The following is a 17598-nucleotide window of genomic DNA, read 5'->3' as shown; positions in this document are numbered from 1 at the left end:
GTTATCATAATTTTACATCATAACCTCACAATAAAAATTGTGCTGTCAATACATGTGATACATATGGTAAAGCGGAAGCAGGGCCGGCGATTGTGGCATAATAAAAGTCCCGCTGCTTGTGAGGCATGTGTTGCACAATCGCTCCAGCGGCCTCAGTCCTGCTCTGCTTCATACTACAGTAACGTTAATAATCGCATCCCTTGACATGTTTTCTTCCCAAGTCTTATTGCACTGTCTGTTGAGGTGGAGACCACATGTCCCAAGATTCCACACTCAAACTTGCCATCATCAAGCTACGCCTTTGTTTTGAATAGGCCTCTAGCGACCTCTAGCGGATAAAATTATCACATACTGCACCTTTAACAGCTTCAGCTTGATTCAGAAATCTTTGTTTTTAAGCACATGGATCTTTAGATGGGTAAATATTGGGGTTGTCATCACATGCGATTAATTCAAAATTCTTAACGCGATAAAATATTTTAATGCATATTTAACGCAAAAAAATTATGTATGCATGTGAAATTGCGTCATAACCACAGACTGTAAAAAAATATGGACGTAGTGTCTGTGACGTCACCCATTGAGTTCTGAACAGCAGTTTTGACACGAAAATGAAGCGGGACGAAGTTGGAGCCCATGTGACTGGTTGCTAAAACCACGCCCGCCCTAGCTATCTATCTTAGATACTATCTAAAAATATTAATAAAGATAACAATATCATTAGAAAGTTCTAAAGGTTTACTGTCAATCTACGGTGCTTTTTTTACGATGACGTTATATATGCTTCAAACCAGTAGGCTAATTAATTTGTGTGGGGTGTGCAAATAACACAAATCAAATGGGATTTCATACCTTTACTTTAATGAAATAGAGATTGTGAGATGAATCCAATCCGTGGCACTTGGGTAAAATTATATATATAATATATATATATATATATATATATATATATATATATATATATATATATATATATATATATACCAGATGTATATCTCTCATGTTCTCTCAAACTAATGAGCACATGTCCAAAGTAAAATTTTTCAAAATAGTGCAGCAGTTTTAGTTATATCCAAGCAGTGCTGAAATGAGCTGAAAAATTCACCCCCTCAGAGTTGTCATGAAGGGCAAAATTCGCAGGTTAGACCAAAACCACAATTTGAACCAGACGGTAAACATGTGTTTTTCTGCTGTAAACTTGGCTGTTTTAACATGATGGTCAATGAGATTCTGCTCACTTCTGCAGCCTGTCCCTAGCGGGCAGTCGATGAATTGCAGTTTAAGTCACTTCCATATTGGCTTCACGAGAAACTGGGGGAGGTTGCCGCTTGGTCATAACGTAATTTACGTCACGCAGTTAGATGATCTTAAATCCATGATGATTATATCAGAGATGGCAGAGAGAATTATTCATTCCAGTGTCTGTTTCGCTTTAAAACACAAACTCTGTCATTCTGTCACTGTAAAGCCCAGGGTATACTTCGGCCATCCGCGTTCCTGCACCGTCCGCATGACATAATTTTCGTCATGCGGAGGGCTGGCGGCCGCACACCCTGTCTGTGTGCAGCCCAAATTTTGAGACCGCTTGGACGGTGTGCGTCCAACAGCGCATGCGCAAGCAGGAAAGAAGAGTCCTCTAGGTGGCAATACACACAGTACTGAGCACAATGTGCAGTCGTCGAAGAAGAGTGATTCAAAAATAAGACGAATAAACTCAAAAGCATGCCTTCTTCATCGTTTTTGATTCCTGTTCTCTTGGTGTATCTTGAACTTTGCTGCAATGGTGGATGCACTATTTTTCTTCTCCGATCCTGCCCAGCGAATGTCCGGTTGATGACACGATGTCTGGTAATAGTATAGAAAAAATCATGCGCGCATCCTTGGTTTAGTATTCTTTGAAAGATACGCGGAAAGTGAAGTATACCCGGGGCTTAACTGAAGAGCGCGAGCCCTCCCGTTCGGCACGCGCTTGCACCGCGGTTTATCCCAATGATGACGCATCTATATGGTTTGTTGAAAACAACCTGCAAAACAGACAGACAGATTCAGCTCATGTATGTTTCAGTCGATGGATGTGCAGTCTAGTTTTCCAATTCGTTACAACTGCGATGATCAAAACAACTTGGACAAAACAGTCACTGTAAACAAATGTTTAATGATGTACTGAAAGCTCTATGACACTCATTTACACCGTCATCACCTGGTGTTGATAGCGCGCGAGCGCAGTGAGACCTGAACATCTCACATTGCTATCTTTAACTAAACTCATTTAAACCACGCCCATTTATACATTCATCCGTAAGACGCAAAAGTCTCTTTCAAGTCTTGCACCGAAACGGACAAATTCACACAAAAAGTATGTCAACATGCCCATCTTAGCGAGTATCTGAACAAACATAGTAGGTTATGTCTTAAGAGAGAAAGGAGACAGCGCATGTGTGTCAGTATCAGAGTACTGGATCTATTATGTCTTAAAGGGACAGCAGTCTAATGTTCCTGCTTTGTGTTTTTAATGTTAATCAAAAGACAAAAGATGAAGAAATCACTCTTGACTGAATAGCTTTTGTATCTTAATGTTTCATCTTTATTTAATATTCGCATAGGAGTAATCTGCGGGAGGGACGGGTGGGACACGTCCCCACCACTTTTTGAAAGGGTCGACATTTTCCCCACCACTTTTTGAAACATCTCGCGGCACAGATGTCTAATACAAAAGAAACACATCTCGTTGATTATCAATTTGTTTTAAATAATAGGCGATCTGGCGCTGGGATGTGTTGTTTTTGAAATCATGCTCGTTGTCGCTGTTATCCGAGGCGCGACAGTGTTCTCTTGGCGCTCGTGCACACTGCGATTCACGCGGACGAGCGCTTCAGTCTATCGCTTAACTGTTGCAGAGACTCTATTTGTTACGTTGAAATCACAAAACAAAATACGCATAAACGTGTCCCTGCTCTTGATATACAATCACTGATGCACATCTTTGGTTTTAATGAGAAAAAATAGTAAATAAATCTTAAATGGATGGATTAGAACCCAGAACCTGGGTTACACCTCTTGCACGCTAAACGAAAATGCTGCTACTAGTCCATCTGGACAATCTATTATCAAAGGCGGATCCTCGTATTTATTAACTAATGTACATACCCTCGAGACTAACGACATATTGTATTAAAGCAGATGTAAGGAAGAAACTAACATATTAATTTGAATATATTATTATTATTGCAATAATACAATTGCAATACACCCCCACATACACATTCCTGTCCCATATCCCACTTTTTAAAAAACAAAGTTAATCAACTGATTATTCATATTAGTTTTTATGCAGTTATTTTATATTTGATTATTTTGTTCAATTTCTGTATTTGAAAACTAATATTAGATAAAGCATTGTTGATTTTTTATTTTTTATGGTTGCTTTGTTGTACATAAATGTATGAGTTATGTTAAATCATATAATTTGGTGTCCTTTTTTGGAAAGACATTTAAATTTACCTTGAAAAATAGAGTTGAAAATCACACTTCAATCTGATGGTCTACTTTGCTGGATATAGGCAATGATGGCAAAACGGACATGTTAAACAAGATAAATGGTGTATGCTCAATTTCACGATAAGTGTGCGATTAAAAAAATGAATCTAATGACAGCACTAGTAAATATCTAAATACTCCGCATGGCAAGAAAAAAGTTTTCCTATGCAAGTTCTCATGTTTGTCTTGTGTTCCTGTAATTCAATCATCCTCTTATCTTTCTCGCTTCAGCTCCTCAGTTTGTTTTGTTCTTTATTCCACAAATAAAAAGACTATTCAAAAATATATTTGTGCAATTTGATTATTTGGAACAGCTACAATATAGCCTATGCTGTTGCTCCAATGATAAGACTTAAGACAGTTGTAAAGTTAGACAATGTATGCAGTGTAAGCCAACCAAAATAACCATTTGCATTTTTTTTTATTTTTATGAAAGTTCTGTTTTGTATTTGTTAATACCTTGCAGTACCGCTTCAAGTCAATATTATACTACTGCGACAAACATGCACACAAACTAAGTCACTAATTTATTGTACGTTGTAACTACAGCGATTGAAGTTTAAAATAAGACTTAAACAACAAGTCAGAATGTCTTTTGTGTGCGTATATGGGTGGCTCTTAAAAGAGCCTTTGGGTGTGTGGGAGTCTCGGGGACTCTACTTGGAGCTGGTGTACTTGGTGACGGCCTTGGTGCCCTCAGACACGGCGTGTTTGGCCAGCTCACCGGGCAGCAGCAGACGCACGGCGGTCTGGATCTCTCTCGACGTGATGGTGGAGCGCTTGTTGTAGTGAGCGAGACGAGACGCCTCACCGGCGATGCGCTCGAAGATGTCGTTGACGAAAGAGTTCATGATGCCCATCGCCTTGGAGGAGATGCCGGTGTCAGGATGAACCTGCTTCAGCACTTTGTACACGTAGATGGCGTAGCTCTCCTTCCTGGACTTTCTGCGCTTCTTTCCTCCCTTCCCGGCGGTCTTCGTGACGGCCTTCTTGGAGCCCTTCTTAGGCGCGGACTTGGCTGGTTCAGGCATGATGCTGAATGATCGCAGAACTGACGAATCAATGTGACTCACGAGCGACACAGAGGCTTTTATTCTCTACCATATGCTAATTTACACAGAGAGACGGGATCACCTGACTGCCTGTTTTCATAGGCCACACCCATAAACTCGTGTTTCACTGGACAACTCAAAGCATCACGCGCTGAATGAGAGCCAATCAAAGACTATTAAATGATAGCCCCGCCCACTGCCAACAGTTTGAGCGACACCCCTCCCCCCAGTTTCCTTTGTTTCATTTCCCGCTCTTTTTGTTCATAATAGATCGAGAAAATAAAGAGGTTCCAGAAAAATATTGTGCAAAATCATGTAATTTTAAAATCTCTTATAGATCTATTGATGGACTTTGGGAGGAAAGAGACCAATAAGACACTCTTTCTTCATTGTTTAACTGTTATTTAACTGTTTAAACTACAAAAATAAATAAACGCCCATTTTTGTGTAAAATAAAATGTTCTTTTCTGTTTTTTTTTTTTTTTGTGAAACGTATTAATTAAATTACTGAACATTGTGTAAAGAGCTCCGTGCGCCATTTAAACTATTATATTTTGTTTATTATGTTGGTTAAAGATGAGAAGTCCCTGAATACATTTACAAAATATTTTTATATTGTGCAGCATATTTTTAGTATAGTAAGGAAGTATCACTTTGTGCATGTATTCACTATACAGCATTATTTTAATGTATAAAAGTCATCTCTAATGTAATTTGTGAAGCGATAACATGAACTTAAATGAAGAGGAAAAAGCCTCATACTTTTAACCTACATATTGACCTCTGACACTTTGGTTTGACACTATAACACCATTGTGTAATAATGACTGTCGCTGGAAATGTTCTCGTTCAGAGCAGGTGTGTGGCTCTTAAAAGAGCCGTTGGGGTGATGCGCTGATGCGGGTTAAGCGCGCTCTCCGCGGATGCGGCGGGCCAGCTGAATGTCTTTGGGCATGATGGTGACTCTCTTGGCGTGGATGGCGCACAGGTTGGTGTCCTCGAACAGACCCACTAAATAAGCCTCACTGGCCTCCTGCAGGGCCATGACAGCGGAGCTCTGGAAGCGCAGATCCGTCTTGAAGTCCTGAGCGATTTCTCGCACCAGCCGCTGGAAAGGCAGTTTGCGGATCAGCAGCTCGGTGGACTTCTGATAACGGCGGATCTCTCGGAGAGCCACGGTCCCGGGCCTGTAACGATGGGGCTTCTTGACACCGCCGGTGGCTGGCGCGCTCTTCCGCGCTGCTTTAGTAGCGAGCTGCTTCCTCGGGGCTTTACCACCGGTGGATTTACGAGCGGTCTGCTTGGTTCTTGCCATTGCTCAACTTTCCTTCTCTCTGTCCTGCTTGTGCTGGAAATGCGGCTTGATGTTTCACTCCTGCTTTTAAAGCGTCGCGCGGCCACGAGCAGCTCGTAGTGTCGCGAGGGGGCGCGGAGGCCTGTGATTGGCCAGTGTGTGACGTGTGCTCATGACCGCTAGCCAATGACTGCGCGTTTCCTCTTTTCAAACACGCGGAGGGTTTCCCGCTCAAGACGCTTCAGACAGTGTCACACACCCACAGACTTACACTCACTGCTGTGTTTATTTGTGCTGAAATTAATTCAGTGATTGTGCAGATCTCGGATCAGAACTAAATCATTTTGCCATCTGTATAAAAAGCAACCAAAGAACGATCTCTATCAAACAAGTTATGAGATTATCATGTTCATAATAAACATTCACACTTTGTTGCTGCTAATATTGTATTTGTAAATACACATACAGAGCAATCTAACATTTGATTTGTTTGATGGTTCATTTCCTGATTATTCACCCACTGCATGTTATTTAAAGCGTTATCTTTATCAGATAAAATGTGGCTTTTAAAAGCCTTTGAGTTACTGTGTTTATTAATATGTTTACTTGGATTTGGTGGGCTTTTGGTCAGCAGAACGGTAGATATATCTATATTTTCATTAAGGAATGGGTTGTGGGGCTTGTCTTTATTTCAGGGAAATGTCTCTAGTCTCTAAACCTGATGAATGATCTCAAACTAATTAAAGAATAATGCCTTTATAACAAACATACACGTTTCAGTTGCTGTTGAATTTGTAATTGTTGATGCAAAACATTTGTTTTGATGGATCATTATTTCACCCACTGCATTTATGATGTCTAAATACAAAGGAAAAGCGCTCTCTATCAGATGAAATGAGTGGCTCTTAAAAGAGCCTTTGGTTTTATTGAGAAACTAGAGCGGGTTTATTTGGATTTGGCGGGCTTCTCGGTCTTCTTGGGCAGCAGCACGGCCTGGATGTTGGGCAGCACGCCGCCCTGAGCGATGGTCACTCCGCCCAGAAGTTTGTTCAGCTCCTCGTCATTGCGCACCGCCAGCTGCAGGTGACGGGGAATGATGCGGGTCTTCTTGTTGTCCCGAGCGGCGTTTCCAGCCAACTCCAGGATCTCAGCGGTCAGATACTCGAGCACAGCCGCCAGATAAACAGGAGCACCGGCACCGACGCGCTCTGCGTAGTTGCCTTTGCGGAGAAGCCTGTGAACACGACCGACGGGGAACTGCAGTCCTGCCCTGGAGGAGCGAGTCTTGGCTTTCGCTCTCGCTTTGCCGCCGGTTTTGCCTCTGCCGCTCATTCTGAGTTCAGTCACTTTAACTTTCTCAGTACAAGTAAAATAATGAAAACTCAATCCTGCACACACTGTATTTATAGGAGAGTGCCAGTCGCCCATTGGCTTAGAGTCTATTCAGATTTCATCCAATCACTGAACTTCCCTCCAAAGCCCAACCCCCTTTTCTGGCGGGAATAATTATGCACAAATAAAGACAGAAAAGACTAAACTATTGACAAATATGTCTGATAGAAAATAAATGAATAACAGATATTAAGATAATTAGTTTCCTAAATATTCATTTAACAATGTGGTTTTTCTGTGTGCAGTTAAAATGAACTAAAATGGTGAAAATTTAAACAAGTTTTTCAAATAATTTACTTTTTATTTATTAATGCTACTGGGGTTTGACACACACTAACATGGAATATGGATATTATAGGCTGTTCCTGCCAAAAGTGCTTCACTTTCACACTATATTTTGTGCTCATTGATCTTCTGATACTGTACAGAATTATGTTCATATTGTAATACTGGAGTTTCATCAGTTCATATTGTTGTTTGCAATAATTATTTATATGTATAATAATTCACTGAAATTGAGTGATATATAGTTAAAAGTACATATAAGTTTTATATTGTTAAGATTGCACTGTTAAAAAAATCTCATCTTCACTTTTTGCTTTCAACATTTACAAGAAATGATTAAATTCAGGAGTTTTGCTCTTTACTCAGAGTCAGTGGGTGGCTCTTAAAAGAGCCGTTGAGGAACAAACTAGATTTTTACTTCTTTTTGGGAGCTGCCTTTTTAGGCTTGGCGGCTTTAGGCTTTGCCGCCTTAGGTTTAGCCGCCTTGGCCTTTTTGGGGCTCTTGGCTGCTTTCTTAGCGGCTGCTGGCTTCTTCGCCTTCTTGGGGCTCTTCGTGGCCTTCTTAGCGGCTGTGGCGGCGGGTTTCTTGGCCTTCTTGGGCGATTTCTTCGCGGCGGGCTTCTTTGCCGCGGCGCTCTTGGGCTTCTTGGCCGCAGCGGGTTTCTTTGCCGCGGGCTTCTTGGCTTTAGGAGCCGCTTTCTTGGCCGGCTTCTTCTTGGTCTCGGCTTGCTGCTTGTTGAGCTTGAATGAGCCCGAGACGCCGGTCCCTTTGACCTGCACCAGGGTGCCTTTAGTCACCAGGCCCTTGATGGCGATCTTGACGCGGGAGTTGTTCTTCTCCACGTCGTAGCCGCTGGCAGCGAGAGCTTTCTTCAGGGCGGCGAGGGACACGCCGCTCCTCTCCTTGGACGCGCTCACGGTTTTGATGATGAGCTCACCGACGCCTGGACCTGCTTTCTTGGCTTTCGCAGCGGACTTCTTCTTGGGCGCTTTGGCCGGGGCGGCAGCAGCCGGGGCTGGGGCGGTTTCTGCCATCTCTCTCTGATCGGATCGAGTCTCTCAAACGCTGTCTGCTTTCAGCAATGAATAGCGCTCGCGCTGCGCTGCGCTCTTAAACAACACATGAGAACCTCGTAGACTCAACCTGCCCGCTCTGTGTCTGTGCGCGTCCACGAGCCGCTCGCGCGTGTGTTTTCTTCTCTCACATTTGGGGCGAAACTGGAGCAGTAAAATAGTTTGTCACAGTCGAAACAAAGCGAGCAGCAAGCAGAGGTTCTGAGCTTTCATTAGAGACTGAAATACGGCGAGAGGAAATGTTTGTTTCGCCTCCGTCAGATCAAATCCGAGGCGAGCATCAGTCACGGGGAAAAGCCGCGTGTGAATCTGCTGGATATTTGAAGTGATAAAGTTGCTGAAAGCCTGAACGCTCCTCTGTGTGTTCAGCAAACAGTCTGAAAGAGACTTGAATGAAATCAGCATCAGTGAGGGGCGAGAGGAGGCTTTCATACAGCTGCAGTTTTGCGCGCTTGAAGCACATGAACATCATCCGGAGTCTGTCTGTGACTCTCATCACCCTCATCTTCACCTTCATCTGTACTTATAATCATCATCATCATAATACACTGATTCTTGAGATAAGGGACAAAACATGTTTTAGATGTTAGTTTTTATGATTTAATAATATATTATTATCTGATTTATTTGTAGACAAAGGTTTCAGCTAATGAACTATGTAAAGAACTACCTCCCTGCAGATTTCAGCTCCAACCCGAATCAAACACCTGAACCAGCTGATCATGGGGTTTAAGGCTGCTTGATAGACAGGTGTGTTAGAGCAGGGTTGGACACCCCTGATGTAAAGCAATAGGTTTTTATAAAAAATGTTTCTCTCTCTCTCTCTCTCTCTCTCAAAATGTACATTTATTCACTTCATAACTTAACACATTACCAAATAAAGCATTTCAATTTGATTCATCCAACAACTAAAGTCTTCAGTTATGTAATAATGGTGTTCAGTAAAGTAGATAAGTGATAAAATACATTCTCTATGTTCTTTACACTTTTCTTTTTTCTTTACACTAGAACAATCCAGTTAGTAAATTCCTTCATTCTATACCCTGCTTATTAATATTAAACATAAAGAATGTTCTTAGGTAAATCAGACATAGTATCATGTAGTTCAGTTGATGTTTTAATAATTGAACTTAATATATTGAAGAAAAAAAAAAATCAAAATTAACAGAAACCTTCAAGGTCTGACTGAGAAACTGATTGACAAGACAATAAATTAGCTTTATTGATTAATTTATAAATTAATTTTTAAACTTATATTTAAGTTAATTAAATAATTAATTTGTGTGTGTATGTGTGCTGTGTGTGTATCATATTACACATATTATATGTGTAATATGATGAATTGATGCTCAAGAAACATTTATGATTATTATCAGTGTTAATTACTTTTGTATACTTTTGTATTACTGTTGTATACTTTTTTTCAGGATTCCTTGATGAATAGAAAGTTCAAAAGAACAGCATTTATCTGAAATACAAAGCTTTTGTAACATTTTATTATTATTGTTATTATTGATTATTGTTTTGTCTGATTGTTTGGAGGAGGATGAAGTCAGCTGATGAAGAAATAGACATGTTGTAAATGTACTAAAGAGTTGTCGATTCACGAAATGCGCGTGACAATCGCATGTGATTAATTGTGCAGCCCTACTCTTAATCCTACACTTAAACATTTGTTGCATCTCTAATCTGTTTTCATTAATTTTCAGATTAAAAAGTGCTACACAATGATGGTTGTTCTTGCATATCTTCTGCCGCCGTTGCCTGGAAGTCGATGCAATGTTAAATCTGAAATTTCATTTCTTTCAATTTCATTTTGTACCGGTAAGTTTGACATGGACCGTTATTTTTGTAATGATGTCTTGATGCATTATAAACTCCTAAAAAATCCAGAAATGTTTTCCTCAAAAAACAAAATTTCTCTCCCACTGAGGAAAGAAAGACATGGATATCTTGGCATTGGCATACACACATGGCATTGGGTGAGTAAATTATTAGGAAATTTTCTTTTTAGGGTGAACTAATCCTTTAAGCATACAATGAACACTCACAGTAGCTTTTAGTCAATATAAAGCGTTATGTTATCTTATGTTATGTTCTTACACTGCAGTAAGTAATGCATTCATAAAGTGATTCTCTATTAAAGTTGTTTAAATGTGAAAAACTTTGTTTATTAAAGTTTATTGCAAACGAAGATTGTGGTGTGCATTCGTCATTCTCTTTCCAGTATTTTAATTTGTACAGTTTAACTTTTTTTAAATCATTGATTGTGGGAAAACAAATCAATTAATTCTTTTGCTCTCATTCTTTTCTATTTATCAAGGACATTTTTGCCACTTTATAGGTACAATGGCATCGTCGCTGGGGTGGTACCCATAACGAGAACTTGTTAAAATATTTCTTTATTCAGTAATGCTTAAGTTATGTAATTCATTTTCCGCATAATATTTCAATCATGTCACAAACAACTTCCTAAATCTCAGCATTCTTCTTCATGAAGTATGTACAGTATCATAAGAATGTTCTCTCTTCGATCAGGCTTACTGATTTATCGATCAACATGTCTTTGTTTTCAGCAAACTTGTAGCCGAACAGAGTCATGGTGGGGCCGCATGCTTTCTGGACCAGCTGAACCAGTTTGAAGGGAATGCTGAACCTCCATTTGTCCACGTGTTCAGAGGAATTTCTCTGGGTGGAAAAAACTTCACTGACATTCTTAAATGCCTGAGTGTTTTTTAGGATCCACTTTTCCACTGTTGTGGTGAAGGGAATGCCTATAAAGCCGTACATCTCTGCAGCTTTGCGCATGGGGAATCGTGCGATGTCCTCATAACGCACTAGCATGTAACGTCCGCGAAGCCATGGTGGCTGCTTGAGTCCGATCTCAGCAGACATGCGGATGTTGTCGCAGTATTCTTTGAGTTTTCTCACTTCATCCTCGTCCACTGGAAGGTCTTCGTCCACGGCCCACCTCTTCCAGATCGTGTATTCGCTGGAGAAGGCAACCATTCGTGAGGCGAGAACGGCGCGAGGGTCCCTGACCAGCTGGATGAACTTCATGTCGAGTCTGGGATCTTCGGCCAGAGGCCGTAGCGTCTCTAGCTGCTGCACACGGACGGACTTAATCGCGTGATGTTTCTTCTTCATGCAGGACTGAGAGGCCAGCGTCAGGTTGAGCGGACCGCAGCGCCGCTCAAGGCAATGGAATTGCTCAAACAGATTTCTAACAAACGGCGAGCAGACGGATTCTTCACACAGCGACTGGCTAGAATAACGGCGGAAGAGCGCAGCGGTCACATGATCCTTCGGCGGGGGTTTGATAAAGATCTCCAGCAGGGAAAAGTCACAGAGGAACAGCTGATGCAGAACATCTCGATACACCGGCCCAGCTACTGTGGCGTTCGTCCCGTCCATCTTGACTGATAACATGTGCGCCACGTGCCACAGCGGCTCAAACAGGTAAAACATATTTGATCCCTGCTGGTTAAAAAATTCACCAACGAAAGAGGAGCCTGTGCGAGTTGTAGCCAGCAGAAGGATGTGTTTCCGTCCTCCAGATGCAGATGCAGATGCAGGCGAGACACTCTGCTGGATGGACCACCTTAAGTATACCAGCTTTTCAGACACCCTGAAGAAGACATCAGAAACTGTTCAGTTACAGGTACGATAGTTGCCATTAGTGCTAAATGGTCAGTTCACCCAAAACTGATCATGGTAACACTTTACAATACTGGTGCACTAATATGCATTAATTCATGCTTAACTAATGCACAGATAATCATGCGTTAATGTATGACTCATGAAGAACTAAACCATTAATTAATAATTACTGCATTAGCAACTAATAAAGAGTCTATATGATTAATATATTAAGTAATATATGAATTGTTATTAATTAAATGTGTCATAATGTATTAATTCCTTAATAACATATTTTATTAACTAAAAGTGCAAATTAATGTGTTAATTACCACAATGGGTTGAAGTCATGTACTTCAACTTTCATTTGTCTGCTTTAATTAATCATTAGCTAATGATTTGAAAATGCATCATTATGTTATGACTTTACTCGTTGAGGCACATGAATATTAACTAATTGTTAAGTAATATGTAATTGAAGAGTTTTGTCAGTTGCACATGCAGTGAGGGTAATGACAGAGAATGTGTTTGAAGGATGCACACACATATCAGCACACCAGAATCTGAACTACTGACCACTGTTACACTGTGTTTAAACTGGACATGACCATTATCGAATAATGTGACAAACCATTGCAAGTCCATTTGTCCTTCATAACAGAAGCAGCATTTTGTTTTGTCATGTAGCGTCGCCCCGCGTCTAGTGTAGCATCACTATTACTGATTATAATAGGTTCTATTCTCTTTGTCCGGTCTTGACACAGTGTTACGAAATAGCAGTGCCCAGCCACATGTTCTCAGTGTTCCACCTTTGAATCCTTGACCGCAAGCTAAACCTGACATATTCCTGTGCCATGAACAAGACTCTGGATGCAGCAGTTCATCTGATACAGTGGAGTCCCGGTTGTAGATGGTTGGGAATTTAAATTCCCTGGCTTAGTATAGATGTCAAAACCATAATGACATATTACTTAACAATTATTTATTTCAAGTGCCTCAAGTAAAGTTATAACATAATGATACATTTGAAAATCATTAGCTAATGATTAATTAAAGCAAACACCTGGAAGTTGAAGTACATGGCTTCAACCCATTGTGGTAATTAACCACAGCACGCTTCAGCGCGCTTTACTCCAACGATTGCAAAGGGAGCTTTCTTTGATTGCTTTCTTTATGTAATTTAATCACCATTAAATAACAGATTATTTTATCCTACTAAGAGAAACAATGCAAGTTGACGTTTAGTCTGTTGAGTCCAGGCACTGCACAATATTTTGTAATCCTCAACGGCATGTTTATTGCTTGGTAGCTCGATCTGGTTTAGTACCACGTAGGCCTATGTTACTTAAGCTACCTATTCTATTGCATGTCATGCGCGAATCGGTGGACGGGGCTAAACAAAGTTGAAGTAGGCATTGATCTTCTTCTGCGGAGGCGGTGCTTGCTGCCCTTTGACGTCATAGATCCCACTTTGAAAATCCTGTCGTTTGCTGGGTCTGGTGTCAATAAAAGGTTGTTGGTGTGGCCGAGGCTACGTCTGTTCGCATTTCCCCTGTTCGCTCTGCTCCCGGGAGTTCTGGAGAAAGTACGCCAGGAAGGGGTCAGTCTAATATTGGTAGCCCCGTACTGGCCAACCAGGATATGGTTTTCAGACCTAATGTCACTCTTAGACGGCTCCCCAATGGAGCTTCCTCTCAGGCAGGACCTCCTGTCTCAAGCGGGATAATTCATCCACTCCCAGAACTATGGAAGCTGTGGGCCTGGCCTCTGAGAGGGCTAGGCTCATAGATGCTGGTCTCCCAATTGAGGTTGTGGAGACCATTCTTCACTCCAGAGCTCCCTCCACGAGGAAGCTGTATGCATATAAATGGAAATTGTTCTCTACTTGGTGTAGACAATGTAATACGGACCCTGTCCATTCTTCTATCAGCCTTGTGCTACAATTTCTCCAAGAAAGATTCTCGGATGGTTTATCTCCTTCAACCTTGAAGGTCTACGTTGTGGCTATTTCAGCCTATCATGCTCCTCTGGGGGGTTCCTCGGTGGGTCGAGACCCCCTCGTTATACGCTTCCTCCGTGGTACCCTGAGGTTGAGGCCTTCAGTGCGTACAAGAACTCCAGCCTGGGACTTGGCCGTGGTACTGGAAGGGTTAGCTGAGGCTCCCTTCGAACCACTAGAGGAAGTTTCAGAGAAATTCCTCACCCTAAAGACTATATTCTTGTTTGCTATTTCATATCTTAAAAGGATAGGAGTTATTCAAGCACTTTCAGTTGCTCCCTCGTGTCTGGAATTCACACCTGTAATGGTCAAGGCGTTCCTACACACTAGACCAGGCTACGTGCCTAAGGTTCCCACCAACTTCCCAGGCCCTATTTTACTTTAGGCCTTCTATCCTCCTCCATTTGAAACTCAGGATCAGGAAAAACTCAATCTGATCTGCCCAGTGAGGACTTTGGATGCATATGTCCACAGAGCTGCCCTGTGGCGTAAAACAGATCAGTTATTTGTATGTTACGGGTCTCCTAAGAAAGGAGGCCCAGCGTCCAAGCAGAGGATGAGCAAGTGGGTGGTTGAGGCTATCTCACTTGCATATGAAGTGGCCGGTCAGCCATCTCAACTAGCTGTCCGCGCCCATTCTACCAGGGGTATGGCGGCCTCAAAGGCCTTGATGGCAGGAGTTTCCATCAATGATATATGTGATGCAGCTGGATGGTCATCCCAGCACACATTCATTAGGTTTTATAACCTGGACGAATGCTCCAGGTACTTGGTTCTACGGCGCTGTTGGGACAGCGTTCCCATAACGTCATATGACGTAGCGTCGACAGTTCCCATGAAAGGGAACGTCTCGGGTTACTTGTGTAACCCTGGTTCCCTGAATAGGGAACGAGACGCTACGTCGCGTTGCCGTATCTCCGGCATACCTGTGGGCGTTCTGCTTCAGCCATAATCCAGAAGTTAGCGTTCTTTGTTCTGGGTATGCTTTATAGTTTCCTGGTCCGTGACGTCACCTGCCTCTGACCTCGCGTTTTATCATTGGTTAGATACAAGAGTGCTTCACGACACAATCATGAAGAGGGTTCCAATAACATCATATGATGTAGCATCTTGTTCCCTGTTTAGGGAACCAGGGTTACACAAGTAACCCAAGACGTTTTCAGCTCTGAAACTTACAGGATATTCTTATAGTATGATGACCTCTTATATGTCAAAAGCTCAAGGAAAATTTGATTTCTCAGTTCATCACCCCTTTAATATCTTATCTTTTCTCAAAGAAGCAATTTCTCCAGCAATAAAAATTGAAAAATGAATGACAACATTTGATTTTAAAGCGTTCTCTGTTATTCACACGTACATTAAAATGAATAGAAGAGGAGCGTGAGAGAAGTACCTACTTTGAAATAATGTTGTTTTCCTTTTCAACGATGACCAGAGCCACAATAAAGATGACAGAAATGCTATATTTAATGTTCATTTTTGTGTGTGATTGTGTTCAGCAGGTGTTTCACTCTCAGATCATTTCTTCATCTTTTTCCCCCGATTTGACTGTAAAATAAAACACAAAGCTCATGAGTTACTGTAGGTAATTAATTTAAAGGGGACATCGGATGCCAATTTTCCACAAGTTTATATGATTGTCATGAAAAGTCTATAACATACTTTGATTAAAATTTCTGAATGGTTGTGTAAAAAACACCCTTTTTACCTTGTCAAAAACAGCTCTGTTCACAGCGAGCCATTTCAGTGCATGTCCCTTTAAATGATAATGAGCTACTGTTCACCCCACCCCTATCTTCTGCGGGCAGGCTGTAAACACTATTTGACAGTGAACTCACATTCTTATTTATCCAGTTATAAATGCTGAAAAAAAAAAAAAAAAAAAAAAAAAAAAAAAAACTGAAAATTACTTGTTAGTCATTAACTAACACTTTTATAAACCTTATTGTAGTGTTACCATGTTATCTTTACATAAAATGTACACAGTTTGTAATTAATGCATTGTTCATTATAAACATGCAGTTATGAATTACAGTGTTACAGTGTTTAGAGTTTAGGGTGTGTAGTGATGCTGTAGGGTGCTGTGGGTGTCATGAATATGGCTCCAACGGCTCCTCCTCCAGGCCACCAGAGGGAGCCTTCACACGAATACTGATCATCTGCCATTCGGGCTACCTTTCCCATAGGCCCTCATTCCTGGGACTGATCACACACACACCTGCACCACATCACATGCACACTATTTAAGACACACACACACGCACGCATACACATCGCAGAGTCTTGATTTGCCCCGGTGATCATTTCTGAGTGTTTTCTTGAGGACTGTTTCTCTGTTGCTGTTTGGACTGTTTATTACCTGTGATTCTCTGCTGCCTGCCTCGACCTAGCCTGTCCCTGTTTATGTCTCTGCCTTTGCCCCTGTCTGCATTGAGGATTATTTTAATAAAAGCTGCAAATGGATCTCCATTCTGTCAACCCATCAGTTACAGTGGGTTATTGGCAGGGCGTTGCTATGTAATTGCTAAGGTGTTCTGAGTGGATTCTGAAACTGCAAACATATACAGAACAAACATTTATTACACTTCACGAGCAAGGACTACGCCACAACCATAAATGTTGGAGAATTATTTATTAAAGAAAGTTAGGGATGAATAGGGAGAGGATGAAGAGGAAGGGGTAAGGGATGATAATCAGGTTGATCCAGGCATCTAGTGGGGGCATCATCTCAGTTAATTGTAGGCTGAGTGATTAGGACCCCAAAGATTGGGAAGAGCTGAGGTAGGCTTGGCTTGACAGGGTCGTTGATATTGTTACGGATGTAAGAGCGATAAGCTTGTGAAGATTCGGACTGTCACGCCTGAGATACCTCGTCTTGCTGCTGAGGTCGCTGCTCCAGTGCAGAAGGAATGTATTGAGCGGTGTTCTGGAGATATTCCGGTTTTACGGAGGATTTGATAGAAGCGCTTGCTAAATCAGAATCTTGTGGCCAGTTTTCCGGTTTCTGTAAGAAAGAGCAGATCTTTGGGAGATGCTCAGACAACAACATAGAAAACATAAACATAGAATGGGCTGAGCTAGAGATTAAATGGAAGACATAAATTGCATATGATGCTCTTAATTGTTCTGTTTGCTTCTCCGAAGAGTGAATATGAGAGCCTTGAGAGTGGATAGAAATGTCAGAGATGCAGAGATGAATGTGGATGAAGTAGGCCAAATTCTGAACATCGTAGAAAGCCAAAATTGGCAAGCAGGAACTTGAACTCTAAATAGCTTGAGCGTAGGGAGAGGATGCAGAGGCTAAATAGTTTGGTGATTAGTAGAAG

General features: G+C 41.5%; 5 protein-coding genes across 5 annotated transcripts; all 5 read right to left on the bottom strand.

Annotated features, from left to right (window-relative positions):
• Positions 1-3864: 3864 nt before the first annotated feature.
• LOC137031022 (histone H2B-like) lies at positions 3865-4750 on the bottom strand. Its single transcript, XM_067401600.1, has one exon. The coding sequence runs from the start codon at positions 4566-4568 to the stop codon at positions 4194-4196; it is 375 nt and encodes a 124-aa protein (XP_067257701.1). The 5' UTR covers positions 4569-4750; the 3' UTR covers positions 3865-4193.
• Positions 4751-5428: 678 nt separating this feature from the next.
• On the bottom strand, positions 5429-5905 carry LOC137031020 (histone H3). The gene has a single exon (XM_067401593.1). The coding sequence runs from the start codon at positions 5902-5904 to the stop codon at positions 5494-5496; it is 411 nt and encodes a 136-aa protein (XP_067257694.1). The 5' UTR covers position 5905; the 3' UTR covers positions 5429-5493.
• A 923-nt stretch (positions 5906-6828) lies between these two features.
• LOC137031019 (histone H2A) lies at positions 6829-7229 on the bottom strand. Its single transcript, XM_067401592.1, has one exon. It carries the CDS (start codon positions 7213-7215, stop codon positions 6829-6831), a length of 387 nt encoding a protein of 128 aa, XP_067257693.1. The 5' UTR covers positions 7216-7229.
• A 694-nt stretch (positions 7230-7923) lies between these two features.
• LOC137031017 (histone H1-like) lies at positions 7924-8615 on the bottom strand. Its single transcript, XM_067401590.1, has one exon. The coding sequence runs from the start codon at positions 8593-8595 to the stop codon at positions 7975-7977; it is 621 nt and encodes a 206-aa protein (XP_067257691.1). The 5' UTR covers positions 8596-8615; the 3' UTR covers positions 7924-7974.
• Positions 8616-11145: 2530 nt separating this feature from the next.
• Positions 11146-15749, bottom strand: LOC137031016 (carbohydrate sulfotransferase 3-like). The gene is made up of 2 exons (XM_067401589.1): positions 15670-15749; positions 11146-12262 (listed from the first exon to the last, which is right to left on the bottom strand). Exons 1-2 carry the CDS (start codon positions 15747-15749, stop codon positions 11146-11148), a joined length of 1197 nt encoding a protein of 398 aa, XP_067257690.1.
• Positions 15750-17598: the final 1849 nt, after the last annotated feature.

Source organism: Chanodichthys erythropterus, chromosome 11 (assembly GCF_024489055.1).
Source record: "Chanodichthys erythropterus isolate Z2021 chromosome 11, ASM2448905v1, whole genome shotgun sequence".
Taxonomy (NCBI): domain Eukaryota; kingdom Metazoa; phylum Chordata; class Actinopteri; order Cypriniformes; family Xenocyprididae; genus Chanodichthys; species Chanodichthys erythropterus.
This window is presented reverse-complemented; position numbering and strand designations above follow the sequence as displayed.

Excerpts from the sequence above, each read along its gene's own strand:
- LOC137031020 (XM_067401593.1), bottom strand. The coding sequence starts at position 5,904 with ATGGCAAGAACCAAGCAGACCGCTCGTAAATCCACCGGTGGTAAAGCC.
- LOC137031019 (XM_067401592.1), bottom strand. The coding sequence starts at position 7,215 with ATGAGCGGCAGAGGCAAAACCGGCGGCAAAGCGAGAGCGAAAGCCAAG.
- LOC137031022 (XM_067401600.1), bottom strand. The coding sequence starts at position 4,568 with ATGCCTGAACCAGCCAAGTCCGCGCCTAAGAAGGGCTCCAAGAAGGCC.
- LOC137031017 (XM_067401590.1), bottom strand. The coding sequence starts at position 8,595 with ATGGCAGAAACCGCCCCAGCCCCGGCTGCTGCCGCCCCGGCCAAAGCG.
- LOC137031016 (XM_067401589.1), bottom strand. The coding sequence starts at position 15,749 with ATGAACATTAAATATAGCATTTCTGTCATCTTTATTGTGGCTCTGGTC. Across the intron at positions 12,263-15,669 it reads GAAAACAACATTATTTCAAA|GGTGTCTGAAAAGCTGGTAT; the intron begins GTAGGTACTTCT and ends TGTCTTCTTCAG.